Source organism: Dromaius novaehollandiae, chromosome 1 (genome assembly GCF_036370855.1).
Source record: "Dromaius novaehollandiae isolate bDroNov1 chromosome 1, bDroNov1.hap1, whole genome shotgun sequence".
NCBI classification, from domain to species: Eukaryota; Metazoa; Chordata; class Aves; order Casuariiformes; family Dromaiidae; genus Dromaius; species Dromaius novaehollandiae.
Genome location: NC_088098.1, coordinates 218820063 through 218838153, shown reverse-complemented (window position 1 = coordinate 218838153; position 18091 = coordinate 218820063). Strand labels below are relative to the sequence as shown.

Here is an 18091-nt window from a genome sequence, read left to right as displayed (position 1 = left end):
TTGGCACGAAGGCTGTATAAATCTGCTCCCCGTTTTAGGTGGAGGCGTGTTTTTCCATACCATGTGCGTGAGCTGCCAGACGGAGCCCCGGTGTCCTTTCAGGCTCCGGGAAGATGGTTCATTATTTGCAAATATCTCAGAGCTGTTTCTAAAAAGATCGGGGGGATGTGGGGACGTATTTGGTAGCAAAACAGAGCTTCGTTGAGCCTCGGCTGACTCGTAAAAGATGCTCCCCACGGGGGCGGCAGGGAGGCAAGGAGCTTTTCGGGGGCAGCCTTGGCACCGTGCGTGTCCCGCTCGGGCTGGCTCCGTTGCTGCCTCCGGGCAGGACAAGGGCCGAGCGCGTCCGGGGAGGACCACGGACAGGACCGAGACACCCAGCAGCCCCACGGGGCTCCTGGCAGGGCCCATCTCCCGCCATGGGCTTGCTGGGTCTCCCAGCGTCCCAGAGCCCACCTGGGAGCAGCTTCCAGGAGCAGGCGACGCACAGAGCTCGTCTAAGACGTTCCTGCTCTTCCATCGTTTAGTAGCTCTAGGGGGGCAGAGCAGGAGCCTCCCTCATCCCATCACCATCAAGTTCCCGAGTTGGACCAACAGCAGAAATTGAGCCCCAACTTTCTGCGAGCTGTTCATGTTTTTAAAGGCTTACCTGGAAGGTCTTTCCCTGCCGAAGGCAAAACGAGCAATCGCTAAAAAGTCGGCCTGCTAGTTCAACAACTGCTCTGCAGTTGTTCCCATGTGGACACAACGCCTCACTCTCAGCTTTGCAGTGGTAACCCCTGTTTACATGTCTGCTTAGTTTCATTAAGCAGCAGTTAACCCTCCACCAGGGATGCTGCCTTAAAAATGTGAGCAAGCAGGCTGATGCCTATTAGTTGGAAAACCATGAGTATATTTGTATTGATCTTATGTAGGTGAAGAAAAGGCCTGATCCTGTAAATGATCAGGAAAAACTGCCTTGGTGCAAGTATTGAGTTTTAGGCCATTTCTCAACACTTGTGCCCATGACCCTATGCTGTCCCCAGATGAAAGCGGTTTGAACAGCCCTCCCATGGAACAGCCTTCTCATTTCCTTGCGTTCAGCCTCTCTTGACAGTAATTTGTTTTTCTTGGTTTTCCAGGTGGAAGAACATCACCGCAGCATCGGATGCATTCTCCCTGTGTAGGAACGTAAAGCCTGAATCGAGACGTTTTTCAGCCTCCTCGTATTTAAGCTCAACAGTTCGGTTCCTTATCTCCAATACAATACAATTTCTGTTCCAACCCACTTCTGCAGGTTTCCTCTGAGCCCTCAGCAGCTTTTCAAAGCACTTTGTGGAGTATTCCTGCCAGCGCGGGTCTCACCATCCCGTGCACGTGTCGTATAACCCCCCTGCGTCTGCTGGGCATCTCCCTGTCCACGTGCCCGAGGACCACAACATCTGCAGGGTCCCAGTGCCGCCCACCTGCCCCTGGTGGTTTTCTGCACACGATTCCCCACCACAGGCTGCGCGGCCCTTCGGAGTCCCTTCTTTGCAGGATACAACCCCCAGCCTGTCACCAAGACTGATGTGTTTGAAATTCATAAATAAGGATGAAAGCCAAATTACTGACACGGAGCAGCGAGGACTGCATAACGCTGGTCCAACCCGGCGGCGTATTTCCGAACCAGCCAAATAAGGAGTCATGTGCCTGGGGAAAAAACGCAACTTCTATTAATAACAATTTTATATTCCTTTTCCTTGATAACTGGTAAACTTCACCCAGTGCGACTGTGATTGCTGGAATCAGGATGGACCCTTGGTTCAAAGCTATTTAATATTTAAATCAGTTAACAGACACATTTGGAAATCTATCACTTTGTAACCCACTTACTGTGTGATTTGCTGATACATTTTTAATGAGAATGTTATGCAATTGCTTAATAAAACTCCTTCCAGAAGTTAATTGACCAGGACCTATTTTCCATTAAAAAGGGGCTGAAGCATTAATTTCTGTTACCAGCTTCTAGAGCTTCATTGACTGAATTCAGTATGAGGTTTATCTGCATCTGTATGTGGGATCAAAAGGAAACTAGCAGGTTGCTGATGACCCAGCTCACCTCTCTACTCCCATAAAACACCGCCGTTTGGGGAGAAATCGCTGCCCTCGGCTCAAGCGCAGCTCGGCTGCTTCTGCAAAACTTCCACGCGGGAGAAACTCTGCATTTCCTAATCAGTCCGTGGGGGGGTCGGTGGATGCCGCTTAGCTCCCTGCTCTGTAGCTGATAGAATATAAAGTGCTGCAACGTAATTATATAGATGCATCATACAGCTGCTTTTCAGACACGGATCATAAATATTTATTGCGGGTGTCTGGTGCCGCTGCCGCGATGGAGACATTACCGCTCTTAGCACAGGCCAACCCTACGTGCAGCTGCTCACGGCTGATGGGAACATTTATTGTACCAGCGTAGTGTGCAATTTTCCAACACTCATAATTTTTGGAAGCAAAAAAAGCTGTTTGTTTTAAATTGTTAAAGGTGATAAGGTACCCGAGGTAGAGTACGGCTAAGCTAAGGTCTCATTTAAAAACTTCAGTGATAGCTACTGTAATTCTGGTGAAATTTTGCCTCTCATAATCTGTTATAGTAAAAATGCTGAATTTTTTCACACTCAGGCCGGCCAAGTTGGCAGGAAGACCCTTAGAGCAAACATCAGCCACAACAAAATCATTGAACTGGACTTGGCATAGGGCCATTAGGGGCTGATTAGAAGGTCTAATAAAGACCTCCGAAAGAGTTTTGGGAATCTTAATACATCTCCCATAAGGCTGAATTATTTAAAACCACACATGCAAAGACGGCAACATTTTGTGGCAGGAGAGACAAGAGCTGGGAAAGGCCTGGTGCGCAGCACAGCACAGACGTAGCGAGGGGCACCTGGGCCAGCCCAAAGCCTCGGGTAGCTCCTGGCTGAGGCTGCGGGAGATAGGCCTGGATGCCTGCCTGGCCCAGGCGCTCTTGGTCCACGTGGTCCCTGGGACGGGGTCTGGCATCCTCCCTCTCCTGGCCCTGGACCAGCACCTGGCTGTTTGCCACCCCTGGAGATACCGCACCATCTCCTCGCGTCCCACGGCCTGCACCCATGCTCTCGTCACCTCCTGCACCCCGGCCACCTTGGCCTTCACGCACGGCCATGGGGGTTGCAGCATCGCACCCCGTTGCCATCACCTTCCTCAGCTACACGATTGGGTTCACATTGGGATTGCTCTCGGTCCACCCACTTCCCTCCTTCCCCCTTTAAACATCCCCACAACCAGCCTCTGCGATTTTCCTCCATTCTTCCCCTTGAAAAACTGAAGCAGCTGTTGGATGCTTTTCCAAGCCACACTGAGATCTCCCGATCCGAGTGGTGCAAGAGCCAGGCGTTGCTAGCGCAATGACGGATATTTCTGCCCATACAGGGATTGCTGGTGCAATGGGAGTTGGCCTGGCGCGCATGGCCTTTTATATTTGCAGAACTTCAGGTCTGAAATATGTCTTTTAAACACCTCCTAAAGGTAGGCTGGTTTATATTTTTAACTCCTGTGTAGGAGTGAAGTGTCAGTCTCTTCTAAATAAGACCCTTCCTGGTGAAAGGCAGGAATAAACTCCGCACTTTGGCTGCATTAAAGCATTTCCTATGCCATCTGTCCACCGAAACAGGGTGAATCGCGTGCCTTCTCCCACAGGCACCGGGAGGACTCAACCCGTTGATCGTGTCCGGGGGGAGACACGTTAGCACCAGAGGGGAGGTGCTGGGACACGGGGGACCATGGCTGCAGCTGGAGGGAAGCTCCCTGGTAGCCCGGCCAGACTGATGAAAATCTCAGAAAACAGTAGCAGAGCAGGTTGGGACAGCTGCGACATATCAGAAAGTCTCGGGATAGCAGGGGGCCTGGTCACTGCCACCATGAACCACATCGGAGACCGAAGGGCCAGATCAGAGCCACAAGCTGTTGTCCACAGAAGGGAAATAGGGTAAGTTACCTCCATCGCAGCGTTTGCCCTTTCCAGACACATTTTCCCATTGGTAGCAATCACAGAGACATGACTGCATATCAAAACGCGTCGGCAGGGCGGTTCTCCTCCCTTGGCCCTTCCTATGTCACCACTGGCTGCGGGACCCAGAGTTTCACGACGGCTCCCACAAACCGTGCAGCGAGCCTGCGTCTTCCAGAGGGGCACCTGGTTGACAGTGCCTCACCCTTCACTTGAGCTGCTCTGGCTTCGTCACACAACCTGCTCAATGCATGTTTCCACCAGTAGATTAGGAAAATACATACCTGGGAACACCTTCCGCATTTCCCGTTAAAAAACACTCGCTGCAGCCAAAGGCGTGACTGAGCTGCTCTGCACCTTCCCCAGGGCCACCACGCGCTGCACCGTCCTGCCAGCGCCGTCCCCTCTCCGAAGCGTTCCTGCCCCAACGTAGACACCAACGCGGGGAAGCTGCATCCCCACGAACGCTCCCAGCAGCCCAAGCGGGACAGGAGCTGGAGCTCAGACCTGATCTCTTGGAGAAACCCTGTAACAAGCTCCCTGGTAGTGAAGGGGAGGTAAAGTGCCTCTTCCATGCCAAAGTGTTCATCATCCTCTGAGCCAGAGCAGATGATTTACCTGCTTTAGTACGTTATTAATACACATTATTACATGGAAATGACGAGCAGTGTGAATATCATCTCCAGTGGGTTTTAGCTTTAAAAATACAGGCTTTAGGCAGAGAGGGTCTCCTTAATTTTTGCAGGTTGGACTCAACTACTGTGAAAGCAGCAGCAGAAGAGTGATGTGCCACCTCTCTGCTCTTACGATGAGCTGTCTGGCAGCCTACAAGTTATGCCTCCTTTCAGACCTTACGTGCAAACTTCTCTTTCCCTCTGGATCACTCACCTGTTTCACGTATATCACAAACCAAATTTTGTACAATTCCATTTGGCCAGGGTTTCCTTGTATGAAATATCACAACCCTGAGGGCACCTGCCTCATCTTGAGGTGATGTTTTTTACTCTCAAGAGACTTGTCCCAGCTGTTTGCCATTTCTCCATAATAACTAACCCTTCCTCTTTCCAGCTGCTTTTGAATTGCTGCATTTTTCCCTGCCCAATTTCCCAGCCCTCTCCCTGGTTTGAACAAAAGGGGAAAAGCCTGCTCCTCAGTCTTTCTGCCTTCCCTCCCCTGGCACGATTATCCTGCATTACAGTGGTGCCCAAATACAGATATAATATACAGATACTGTCACAGCATCATAGAGTCCCTAGCAAAAAGGGACCCAAACTATTTGCATCCCAAAAGTAGTTGCCTAACGCCAGGCAAGACGGTACTGAGGAGCCAGCAGCAAGGTGCATTAATCCTGCTTAGCTTTTTGAGTCAAATATCTTTAACATGAAGACTGGTACAAAACAAAGTCCAGTGGCCCCAGACTCTTCAGTCACTCAAGTGTATGCAAGAAAGGAAGGGAAAAGCATGTTTTAGCCCTCCCTGAATCAAGGCATTGCTAATTAACTGAGTTGACTCCCCATCTGACCAAGCAGCACTTAACCTTCTGAGGGAGGGGGATGAGCAGATCTAACAGCTCCCCACAGGAGAGCAGGACACTCTTCCCCCAACCCCGCTTGAGGCTAGGAGCCCCTCTCCCTTCCCTCTCAGTGCTCTGCACTTGCCAGGCCCCACCGTGAGAAGATTCAAGTCATTGAACCAGCAGAAAACAATCTGAACAAAAGGAAAGTTGACTGTTTTCTGCCAGGTTAGTGAGTTAAATCTGCGGAGCAGGAGATCCAGTGGGTGCGTGGGACAGAAGGGCAGCGAGACCTCTTCTGTTCAGCAGCAGTGAGCTGCTAAATGAGCCCCACCGGGTCATGTAATTTACCCTCAGACACTGCTTACTGGTGCTGCTCCTCTAACTTGAATAGTGTCTGAGTAAGTGGGAAACAGATTGATCTCTTCCTCTAAAAGCTTCTAAGGGACAGATTACATACACTCACACAGCTAGAAAAGCTAACGTGCTCTTGCCAGGTCTGCAAGCCAAGCCATGCTGAAAAACCCCAATCCCCAGGGCGTTCTTGTGTTGGGAAAGCCTTTGTAGCAAAGCAGTGGGACAGAGAGACCTTTCTGATTTAGTTCTGCTGTAAGTGGTAAACAACTCACATTTTACTTGAACCTGCTTGATGCATACTGGGACTCCCACTAAGAAGTGCCCAGCACGCTCAGCACAGCCAGAGCTAACAGCTCCGTCCCGAAGGAGCTGCACGGGCTGCGTGGCAGCTGGTCCGCAGGGCCAGAAACATCTCCCAGGGACAGTCAGGTAAACGCTCTGCCAGGCAACCACGCTCCAGAGCGGTCCTACAGCCCAGGGCTCCCTGGCTCCACCGCTTTGCCAACTGCACTTCCATGCACAGGCTCTTCCCTAACTTCTTGGCACCCAGGGACATCCCGGGAGCCCTTTCCAAACCTGCAGGACCTTCCCCCAGCTTCCTCAGTGACACCCATTTCAGCTCTCGCCTCCATCTCTTTCGGAAAGCACCAGGCCCCTCATTTTCACCAGTCTGGCCTGACCTGCTGCCTTCCCAGCCACACTGCACGAGGCACAGCGGAACCACAGCAGGGATGAAACAGGAGGCTGAGACATCCTCCCAGCCCTGGGAAATCGAGCCCCCGACACTCACAGATGCTGGCTGCTCATCAGCCAGTGCTTCGAAAGGATCCTGTACTACCAGCTGAGCCCATGCTCCTCTTCTCCCACCCCTGCCCCAAGCATCCCACAAGGTCTGTGGATTTAGTTACTTAGTGATAGGCAGAAAAAACTTCCTGGCACAGCAGCCTTACTCATAACATATCCAGCCTGCCTCAGAACAAGCATTCCTCCTAATCTGCACCTAATTCCTCACAGATCAAAGCAGCATGAACCAGAAGCTCTCACATATACACTACTACGATTTTTCTAAGCCAGACCCATGTTAATGCAGAAATCACCATGATCTAGGATTTTCTGCAAGCTGTGGGGCACCATTTATTTCTTGCAGCACTTCAGCATTAATTCAGTAAGCAACGCTGCCAGAAACAGTCTAACTCACTGGAAGTGTACATGGAAGCACCATCTGATACAAGCTGCTGTAACAACCAGAACAGAGATGCAAGCCTCAGCACTGCCCTACCATTGTATCAGACACTTCATGACAAGTAGAAGAAACCCAACAGCAGACTTTGTATTCTGAGCTATGTCAACATTAGGCTAGTTAGCGTCTGCAAGAACACAGGTCACATTTTCTTGCTCAAAATCATGTTTCTTTTCCTCTTGATATTTTAAATGGGTGTTGGGTTAAGAAAACACTATCAGCTTAACTACATTGGGTTAAAACACTGAATTTTGACTGTTCCACCTCTGGTTCTTATCATATACGCTCTTCCTGCTGTAAAACAAGACAGAAGTTTCATCTATATTGTATCATGCCATCACTTCTGTTTTTTCCTTTTTTTTAAGCCCTGAATGTGGGATCAGTATCCTACATGAAGGACTAATTTGGTTCTAAGAATAACATGTTTTTCCATGACTGTAGGAGCTATAACCAACTATCACCTTTAGAAAAATCTGCAGGAAGAGCAAAATTTCTTTAGCATTAACTCCCATTTGCTTTAACTGCTGACACACCATATCCTTGTAAAATGTGCTTAGACACCTTTTTGTGCCAACACAGCACATGGCATCTTTCTCCTGAAGCACATATTTAAGCCTTATGAAAAATGAAATCTTTAAATATATAACTTCCTTTGTTATCACTAAGAGGCTTTACACTCTAAACCAATTATGTAATTTTCTATCTGTTATCTTCTGCAGCTATGCTGTGGAAGGGTGAAAAAGCATACAAAGCACATGCCCTTTTGCTTCTTTCCTGTGCACACGTTTCCCACACGTTAAATATTTAGGTCTTGTTCAGCCTTTCCTGGAATACAAAAGTCAGGAAGAGAGAAGACCGATTAGAGAGGCCAACTTTTCTTTTGAATATGCTCTTCGACAGCTGACTATACCACACTTTATCTTGAAGAACATTCACTCACTGGTCCTAGACAGATTGCATGTCAGTTCCACAGAAAAATACCAGCATTCCTATTTATTAACAAAGGCACAATACTCTTACCCCTTCTCCCTCACCCACTCCACTCTCTTCTCTTCTGAGTAGAAAAACCCAAAATATTGGAACAATATCTGCACAATATTCTTAACTTCCCCCCAAAACATACTTATTTCACTCATTTTTCTAGTCCTACGAGTTTACACATGCTACTGCAACCCTATGCTATTTATTTCAGATTATACACACAGAGTACATTTTTACAAAATGTTTTATTTGTCCTGAATATCTTCCATGTGCTGTTTTTAAAACTTCTGGAACTGCTTCTTGGTACCAGCAGCCTTTGTGACTTTGAGGACATTGAATCGGACAGTCTTGCTGAGGGGACGACACTCTCCCACAGTGACAATATCCCCAATCTGGACATCCCTGCAAAGACATCACAGGTATCTTAGTGGTTCTGAATTTTCTGCATGTATAGTTAGTGAGTTCTGTACCACAGATGTATATGCATTACGTGATGCCAGAAATGCCACTGCATAATACAATACTGAAAGTGACTTGGTGTACTTAAATGGTACCTTCTGCTTATTTTAGAACCTTAAGCGCCGCTAGGGTGAGAATCTGCTTAAAAAGAAGCGGTCATCCTCCCCTGCTGCCACAAGGCCTTGGAGTCTGTCATTCCACGTTTGCTCAAACTCAATCCTATTAAGACTAAATGCAAGCTTTTCACAAATGCAGAATGAGCACTGAGCATCTGAAGGGAAACCCTCCAGAAACCAATTTTGCTTTCAGTCACACACAGGCTTAAACTTGGCCAAATCAACTGGACTGAAATACCAGGCCAGGTTTTTCCTGAAAATTCTGTGTACCAAAGATGGGTGTAGGAGGCATTCAGCAGAGAAAAATGACGTGTTTGGACCTGCTCCCTCTGGCCTCAGCATTTACTTCGGCAACCTCAGTTTGTCTAAGTTTGTCATCCTTTCTCAAACATTGTAAAGCCGCAGGCCGCAGCTCTCCAGTTTTACAGCACAACAGGCAGACTGACCAGAACATGTCTTACGGTTCAGCAATTGCCACTGGCACTGTCAGCAGCTCCCCTTCACCAACAGGGGCTCTGAAGACCATCGTGAATTTAGACATCACCACCAGCAAACAGGTTCCAGGTCAGAAACAGCAACAAAACTACATGTGTGGCACTGAAGCGCATGCTCACTTCAGTTCTTACACAGAACGTGAGTTCAGCATATTAGACAGACATCCTGAGCATGTGTGCTACTTCTGTACATGTGATCCCCACACGGTAACTCTCCTCCCATCACTGCTAGACACAACAGACTTCTACAAACCTGAAGCAGGGGGAGAGATGCACAGACATGTTCTTGTGGCGCTTTTCAAAACGGTTGTACTTGCGGATGTAATGCAAGTAATCCCTGCGGATGACAATGGTGCGCTGCATCTTCATCTTGGTAACCACACCTGGGTGACAAAATGGGAGGGAATATTACAATGATGAGAGCAAGCAAGCAAACACAGACCATTAGTAAACTGGGTTGGAGATTTGATTTATAACTAATAGAGAACAAAGACTTTTAGCAGAGCTGTTCAAGAACATTGGCAGTGACAAGTGGCGTTTGAGATCTGAAAGCAGTAACCCATAATTCCAGTAATTGCTCCTAAGATACCTTAATAATAAGTTCGAAGGCACCCTTGGAGGGGTGCTCTAGGACCCTAATCCTGCCAGGGTAAAAAGGCTCTCTTTCCAGCTTGCTGCCATCTGCAGCCTTCAAACTGGCACTGTATTATAAAATAACTTATATCCTTTGTCTTTTCAAAGACCTTCTAAGCATACAATGATATGCTTACTACAGTTATGTTCCTTGCATCACATACTGTTGCATTATGTCAGCACCTGTGCTGCAGAACAGCCCATCTAGAGGAGCTACCAAAACCAGGTCCTTTCACCAAGCATCAGCAAAGCCGTGTGGCACTGTCGTCAAAGCCCCTTCACCATGAGACTTGGAAGACCATCGTGAGAATGGCATCACGTGCAGCTCAAGGACCACATCTGACTTTCCAGGCAGTTCTCGACAGACGCTCCCAGATCATGGGCTTTGTATGTTTGCTCACGGTAGGGCAGTCACAAGATTACATTTGAGGCATTGCTCCTTAGGGAACCTTTGCAGCTCACCTGACAGGATTCGGCCACGAATAGAGACATTACCGGTGAAGGGACACTTCTTGTCAATGTAGGTGCCCTCAATAGCCTGCAAGAGAAGTGTGTGTCAGCATCTGGGTGAACAGAGCTCAGGTACCACAGGACACCCCTGCAACCATGCTCAGAGGAGCCGTAACAACCGCGTCTGCCTGCAACCTGACACCCACCACCATGTGGCAGGATCCGCATGTCCCCAGGGATACAAAGGGAGCGGACTCTGAGCCAGAGCAGCATGAACGACTGAGGTATCCCTGCCTGCGGCCCTGCAGGGAGGCCGGGTCCTACCTCCTTGGGGGTCTTGAAGCCGAGGCCGATGTTTTTGTAGTAGCGGGGCAGCTTCTCCTTGCCCCCCTCACCCAGCAGCACTCGCTTTTTGTTCTGGAAGATCGTGGGCTGCTTCTGGTAAGCCCGCTCAGTCTGGGGAGAGAGAGAGGGGTGTCACCGGGATCCCACTGCCACCAACCCCCCCAACACGGACACAGCACCTCACCGGCACCCAGAGCCCCTTCCCCACCCCCGGGGACACGGAAACTCACCGGCACCAGGAGACACAGCCTAGGCCTGGAGAACGGTTTCTTACCGGCACTGGGAAACCCCACTCGGGGCACGGCGCCTCACCGGCACCGGGAACCCTTCCCCCCCCCGGGGCCTGGTTCTTCACTGGCACCGGGGACCCGTTCCCCTCCCCCCAGGTCACAGCACCCCACCGGCACCGGGAGCCCCGCCCCTCCCCCACCCGGCACGCCGCCGCCCGCCCGTCAGCCCTGGGCCACAAGCCACGAGCCTCTCGCCGCCCCAACCAAGCCCCCAGGCGGTCGCAGGCCCCCGCTGCGGCCCCGGCGGCCCCCGCCCGGCCCCAGGAGCCCGGAGCGGCCCGGTGCCGCGCGGCGCCCACCTGCGTGTCCGCCATCTTGGCCCGCGCGCTGCCAAAGAGGCCGCGGCCACCGCGCGGCGCCGCTTATGCGGGGGGGCGGGGCGAGGTGGCGCGCCGGAAGTGACCTCACGGCGCAGCGGCGGCGCGGGCGGAGGAGGAGAGGTTGCCGCGGCGGGAAGGGCGCGGTTTGGGCCCCGCCGGCTGCCGTAGTGCGCTCCGCCGCCTCAGGGGCGCCGAGGCCGGCGTGGGGGGGGCGGCTGGGTCCGGGCCGGTTCGGGCCGGTTCGGGCCGGCTTGGCCGGCCTGGCCCGGTGAGCGTTTTCTCCGGGGCCCGCCATGGGGAGCCAAAAAGGTTCGGGTCCTTGCTGTAATTAAGGCAGCCCCGGATTACATTCCCTGCATTTATTGTTCAAGGGAAGGGTTTGGATGATGATGGGTGTTGCCTTATATCTGGAGCCCCTGAATTTCTGCAGTAACTGTGGAAGCAAAGGCTCCCTTGAAATCTTACTCAAATGAGATCCTGAGTGCTACCCTGGCTGGGCTGGGTTTTCCCAAACTCCCTGAGCAGCAGAAGCAGGTGGGGACACTTATAACCAACTGTGAGGGCATATACTGACAAAGAAGGGCTGTAAGTCACGTGTACAGCCTGAATTCCACAAGATTGGGGATGTTCAGGGTGGGTAGCTCTGGGTCTGGACAAATATTTGTATTGCCTCAAGGCCTTGTTCAGAAATTATTAGCAATATTACCAGAGTTGGACCTAAATTTGAATTCTCAGTGATCGTGGCCTCCTGACAGATTTATTACACAGCAGGGTCCCTCAGAAAGGGCAGTAAATCTGTCTTTGCTTAGTTTTATATATAGATAACTGTACAATTTGAATTTATTGTGATGCAAATAAAGTTATATTAAACCAGCATATGGTGCCATGTTTACTGCATGCCACCTAATTAATCAATTGCTTGAAGATGAAGGGGAGGATAATGGCTTTTTAGAACTCATGTTCCATTGTGTTATCTGTTAGTCATCATCTCTGCCTTGTTAGGGGTTGAGTGCGTGGAGGAACTTTGCTGCTAAAATCAAAGTCATTTCTAGTAATAAAGAGTTAACTTGTATGAGTAGTGATTTACTGTTCACTGTCCCTTCCAGTGGAAGCAACAGGGACTGTAAAAGGAACTTAGCAGGAGTCCGGTGCTAAACAAAGAGCAGCTTGTTCTTCATGCAAGAGTTGATCGTGGAACTCCTTGCTAAAGGATGGTGTGGATGTTGCAGGTGTACAGGGGTTCACAGAATCACAGAATGGGTGAGGTTGGAAGGCACCTCTGGAGATCGTCTAGTCCAACCCTCCTGCTCAAGCAGGGTCACCTAGAGCAGGCTGCCTAGGACCGTGTCCAGACGGCTTTTGAATATCTCCAAGGAAGGAGACTCCACAGCCTCCCTGGACAACCTGCTCCAGTGCTCAGTTCAGGCACCTTCACAGGAAAGAAGTTTTTCCTCATGTTCAGACTGAACTTCCTGTGTTTCAGTTTGTGCCCGTTGCCGCTTGGCCTGTCACTGGGCACCACTGAGAAGAGTCTGGCCCCATCCCCCCCCAGTCTTCTCCAGGCTACACAATCCTGGGTGGACCTCTGGTTTCCTCTACTGCTTTTCAGCTGTTGTTTCCTCGGAGGTGCTCTTGCCTTGCCATGGGTCCTCCACTGCTAACCTTGTTACAGGTCATGCTGGAGACACTTCCTGCTAACCCAGCGCCACCTTACACACGGTTGCAATGGTTTTCTAAAGTTATGGAAGTGGGGCAGGGTGTGCAAACATTGGTCTTTCGTAAAAGGGAGGAGCATGTGCCAGATACAACTCTGACTTTCTTGGAGAACAAGCACAGGGGAAGGGTGTGTAAAAGAGCATATGAATTTCTTACAAGCACCTAGCAAAAAAGCTGCCCTGCTTTGTAACAAACCAGTATTGGGAACTGTTTGCCAGATTTAAATATATCAAGAATGGAGCAGCTTTCAAATTTCACTTCTGGGGAAAGCAGGATATGGAAGAGAATCAAAGCAAATGTCCACTTAGAAAGGGCTGTGGATCTATGATCCAGACAGGGATGTGGGAAGATCCCACTCAGTGGGCTGAAGTGGGCTGCTGCCTGGCCAGGAGGAGGGCAAAGAATATTTTTTAATTTTGGTCATTGCGACACTGATCTTCCTATGTTTAAATAAGAGTCTGGATAAGGCAGTTGCAGTGGAGTTACTGCAGTGTCATGGTCTTGAGTAGCCCATGGGAAGATCTCAGGGATTCTTGTGTTTATTGTCTTCAAAGTCCTTTCAAACTTTCTGGGAGAAAGCAACATGAAAGAGAGATACCTAGCAAACTCTTGAAAATTACCATTCTTTTCCACAAATTACCCATAAGCCGATGAATAAAAAGTAACATTTCCTTACTCATCTGACACTGAAAATGAAATTGAGTCATCTAATGCCTTTAACTCAGCAGGAATTGTGAAGAGCAGGGGAAGAAGAAATGATAGCAATTTTTTTCTCTTTTAGGTGGGCAAATTCTGTAGGTGTTTTGCAGCTTCTCAAATCAACCTGTGGCCTGTGAAGAGAGTGTCATCTTTGGATGCAGCAGCTGCAGCAGCAGTTACAGAATAGCTGTGTCCACAAGGGACAGATCTGTTTGAATACAGAGGATGAAGATGGCGTTATCAAACTGCCAAGCTTGGTCCTGATGGTCTAAAACAAAGCAAAAGGGCGTTTCACACAATGGGTTAATCAGGAACCCCGGTTATCAGTGGCAGAGCACAGTGCTTCTGCTTTATGGGAGAACGTCAACAGTGGTGGGGTGCTGGAAAGCAAAGAAGAAAGAGAAGCCCTTCATCAAAATGCATCATCCAGACTGAGAGATGAGGAATCTTCTCTCCAAATGTTGCTAATGCGCCAGAACAGTGGTAGAGGGTGCTTTTACGCTGACCTGCTAGTACCCATTTGTTTAAGAACCGTCAGGACACTGCTGAGAATTTCTTTTGATGACCCTCAGCAGGAAACAACTTAAGAAAATTTTGTGTGTCTGAGAAGGAAGTGTCAAAGGTAAAGCATACACATTGTCCCGCAAGAGAGGAAGTTTTCCTCTGGGTATTGTCTGGCTGTACAAGATACCATCAAGCCTTTGTCATAAGGAAATATGCAAAATCCATGTTGCCATTACACAGGAAACTGAAAGAAGCTTCGTTAGCTTCAGAAATTGAGTTGAGAAAAACAGCGGTGCCTCGGTAGCAGGTATTGACTGTTTTTTTCTGGCAGCTGGAGAGAAAGTTCTGAAGTACTTTGAAATGATACAGGAAGAAACCAGAAAATCCTGGTGCTCTTGTTTTATGACCTGCAGCATTAAGTTGTCAAGAGAGATTATGGAACTGCTTTCACTGAAAGTTTTTAACATAGACTAATACCTACTGAACGTGATCTGTTTGTGGTGGCTTGATCCTTTACCATTGTGTAGCTTTGAACTTTATGACATACTGAAGTTCCCTTCCAGACCTGCATTTCTGTGTTACCTGCTGTGCTACCATGCATAGTTTAATAAAAAAGGACAGTAGTGTGAAGGTGTGGTGTGATGTGTTGGAGAGGAGTTAAAAACACAGGGATACAGCAGAGGGCTGTGCTGCCATTCAGAACTGGACAGGCTGGAGTAATGGGCAGAGAGAAACCTCATGAAGTTCAACACAGGGAAGCGTAGTCTTGCCCCTGGGGAGGAATAACCCCCTGCACCAGGACAGGCTGGGGGTGACCTGCTGGAGAGCAGCTCTGCGGAGAAGGACCTGGGGGTCCTGGGGGACACCAAGGTGACCACGAGCCAGCAAGGTGCCCGTGTGGCCAAGAAGGCCAGTGGTGTCCTGGGTGCATTAGGCAGAGCGTTGCCAGCAGGTCGAGGGAGGGGATCCTGCCCCTCTGCTCAGCCCTGGTGAGGCCACACCTGGAGTGCTGGGTCCAGTTCTGGCTCCCCAGGACAAGAGAGACATGGAGCTGCTGGAGCGAGACCACTGAAGGGCTGCTAAGATGATGAAGGGACTGGAGCATCTCCCATATGAGGAGAGGCTGAGAGAGCTGGGCCTGTTCAGCCTGGAGAAGAGAAGGCTGAGGAAGGATCTTATCAATGTGTTTAAGTATCTGAAAGGAGGGTGTAGAGAGGATGGGGCCAGACTCTTCTCAGTGGTGCCCAGTGACAGGATGAGAGGCAAGGAGTGCAAACTGAAACACAGGAAGGTCCGTCTGAACATGAGGAAAAATTTCTTTCCTGTGAAGGTACTGGAACAGGTTGTCCAGGGAGGTTGTGGAGTCTCCTTGGAGATGCTCAAAAGCCATCTGGACATGGTCCTGGGTAATGTGCTCTAGGTGACCCTGCTTGAGCAGGGGGGTTGGACTAGATGATCTCCAGAGGTCCCTTCCAACCTCATCCATTCTGTAATTCTGTTATTCTGTGTGGATCCCAAGATTTCTTGCTTCTCCCAGTTGGCCACTGTTTGCATTCAGGGACTTCTGGCTCTCCAGGGACACGTGTGCTACAGACACTCCAGGGCACCACTAGCTGCGCTGGGGTCTTGCTCTGGGAATGGGTGCATTCTCAGTCTTGCTCACTTCAAAGCAGCATGGAGTGCTGAATTTGTTTGTCTGGTTTCTTAATCTCAGCAAAGCTGTAGATGGCAAGAACGACACTGTGTTGATGGTTAGTACACAGTGGGGTATAACTGCAGCAGAAATGAATTCAAACTATGATTCCTTTTTACATATATTTAATTAGATCCTTGTTTGTTGCATAATGTTTTATACCAGTGGCATTCCTATCATGTCTATCGTGCGTTGATTGATCAGCTACTTTATCCATATGTTAAGTACTCTCAAGCTCCAAACATTTTAGCATTGTGTGATCAGTACATTTTATGTCTTTAATTGTTTAGTTAGACGTTGATCTGCTCCTTACTTTATTTGTAATATTGCTTTTCTCCAGACAAGCCTGTGTTTTCGTAAGAAGTGCCCCCACAGAAGAAGAAGGACTGCCTTGCCAGCCTGCCCAGCGCAGTAGTCAGGGTTGCGGACTCCCCGTGGCAGCACCTTTCAGCTATCAAATGTGCCAAGGTACCAGCTCTCATAAATTCCCTTGTGCCTTGGCAGCAAGTTACAGCCTACACAGTATTTCCTGATAGGCTTAACTGACACTCACTGTGCCTAGATGGAATGGGTGCATTGAATCTGCTAAATCAGTCACAAGAAGAGAGAAACATTTCAAGAATGATATTTCTGCCCAGGTGTTTTGATGTTACAGTGGCAAGATTTAGGCAGGAATATTTGTAAGACATCTGTGTCAGATCACTGTAGTCTTCAGCTCATCTGATGCCCTGCTGAGTAAAACAGCATGTTTTATAGTCAGGCTGGTGAGGTGCAAAGGTGTGGGAACACATCTGGGCCCATCAGTGTTTGCAGATATTTTGTCGTAGCCTGGTGGAGTTGTGGAATTACTGCTAGCCATGTGCCCTTTCGATTCTAACATCTGTTTAGGAATCAGGTGCCTGATTTCAAGCCTGTGCTGGTCTTTAGCCATCTCTACTGACACTGCCTTTCTGGTCCTGAATACCTGTGCCTCTAGGACTCAGTAGCTGCACTGGTCCCTGAAAGCTAGAGTGGTCTCTATTCCACCTGTTTTTTGGGTGATAAATTCCTGCTCTGATGTGTCTACTCAGCTTCCTCAGGAGCTTCCCACATGGACCGAATGCAGGGGGTCCCATGCCGCCTGCCCGGCAGTGCTGCCCAATTTGAGCTTTTTCAGGGTGCAGCCTGCAGATTAGAGCACCCATTCTCTGAACTGCCGTAAAGAGGTTTGACACACGGCAATCTGACCCCCCAACACCCTTTTTCTTCGCTCTGCCCTGCAGCTTAACTCCTGAATAGGGATGTGTTTTTTCTTAGGTCTCCAGTTGGTGTGATTTCCAGGCTCCTGTCTATTATCTGTGAAAAACTGGGATGATTGGAGGAGTTCCCTTGTGGCTGGAAAAAGCCTAACATTACTGCCATCTTTCAGAGAGGAAAGAAGGAGAATCCAGAGGACCATTCAGTCACAGCTAAGTCCCTGGAAAGAGCATGGGGCATGTCTTCTTGGGAGCCCTCTCTCCGAACAGCTGAAGGACAGGAAGGCAATTGAGAACAACCAGCATAGATTTACTAAGGGAAAATCGTGCTTGATCAGTCTGATTGTTTTCTATGACAGAAAGAGTGTCTACCTCTTTGGTTTCTCTGTTTAAAGCACTTACTATTTAAGTGCTTTAAAGCAGTAGCCCATTAAGTATTTTGTCAGTTATCTTCTTGACATCTCACCTGTTAATGTCTCATTAGCTCTTTCAGTGACTTAGCAGCCCTGACAATGAGGTTTTTTGAAGTAGTAGCTTAATGTGTTCCTGGCACAATTCGGTACCCACACAGAGGCCCCTCTGTTCAGCTCTGCACAAGCGGAGGTCGTGGTGTGGGGAACGTGAGCACTGGCAGAAGTCTCCCTCACTTAAGAGCATCAGGACATCAGGAGCCCCCAGCAGCTCTTGGTTGGGACAGTGGTGGGCTTATGCCCCACCATGGCAAGGAACAACTGTCTTGTGGTGGGGCAGTGCAGGGTCAAAGGCACAAGGAAACCTCTCCCTCTCCCCAGATGGCACAGAGTCTCACCGGTCACCTGTCCTGTCACAGGGATGGTGAAGACAGAGCACCTCTGGGGGTCTGCACGAAGACCGTAGGTACTTGCCAGGCACAGCTGGCTCAGGTGACATTGCAGGCCCCTGAGTTGTAGTGCTGAACATCTACAGTGCTGATGTGCAGATGCCCCAGCCCATGGAGATGCTTGTAGGGTGAAGCTGATTTGGAGTCCCAGGAGCATGAGAAATTGCTCTCAGAACTAGGATGACTA

General features: G+C 49.4%; 1 protein-coding gene, 1 long non-coding RNA gene and 2 other non-coding genes across 4 annotated transcripts; 1 reads left to right on the top strand and 3 right to left on the bottom strand.

The window, feature by feature from the left end:
* Positions 1-8317: 8317 nt before the first annotated feature.
* On the bottom strand, positions 8318-11328 carry RPS11 (ribosomal protein S11). Its single transcript, XM_064505324.1, has 5 exons — positions 11178-11328; positions 10568-10699; positions 10256-10331; positions 9414-9543; positions 8318-8493 (listed from the first exon to the last, which is right to left on the bottom strand). Exons 1-5 carry the CDS (start codon positions 11190-11192, stop codon positions 8370-8372), a joined length of 477 nt encoding a protein of 158 aa, XP_064361394.1. The 5' UTR covers positions 11193-11328; the 3' UTR covers positions 8318-8369.
* On the bottom strand, positions 9122-9215 carry LOC112995089 (small nucleolar RNA SNORD35). Its single transcript, XR_003262089.1, has one exon. It is a non-coding gene; the product is annotated as a small nucleolar RNA SNORD35 (small nucleolar RNA).
* On the bottom strand, positions 10027-10117 carry LOC112995088 (small nucleolar RNA SNORD35). The gene has a single exon (XR_003262088.1). It is a non-coding gene; the product is annotated as a small nucleolar RNA SNORD35 (small nucleolar RNA).
* LOC112995086 (uncharacterized) lies at positions 11282-14747 on the top strand. Its single transcript, XR_010387356.1, has 2 exons — positions 11282-11732; positions 12305-14747. It is a non-coding gene; the product is annotated as an uncharacterized LOC112995086 (long non-coding RNA).
* The last annotated feature ends 3344 nt before the right edge of the window (positions 14748-18091 follow it).

What these genes read in the sequence shown, in the direction of transcription:
- RPS11 (XM_064505324.1), bottom strand. An exon ending in GCTTCAAGACCCCCAAGGAG is followed by an intron (nt 10,332 to 10,567) that starts GTAGGACCCGGC and finishes CTTCTCTTGCAG; the next exon opens with GCTATTGAGGGCACCTACAT. An exon ending in TCGTGGCCGAATCCTGTCAG is followed by an intron (nt 9,544 to 10,255) that starts GTGAGCTGCAAA and finishes TTTGTCACCCAG; the next exon opens with GTGTGGTTACCAAGATGAAG.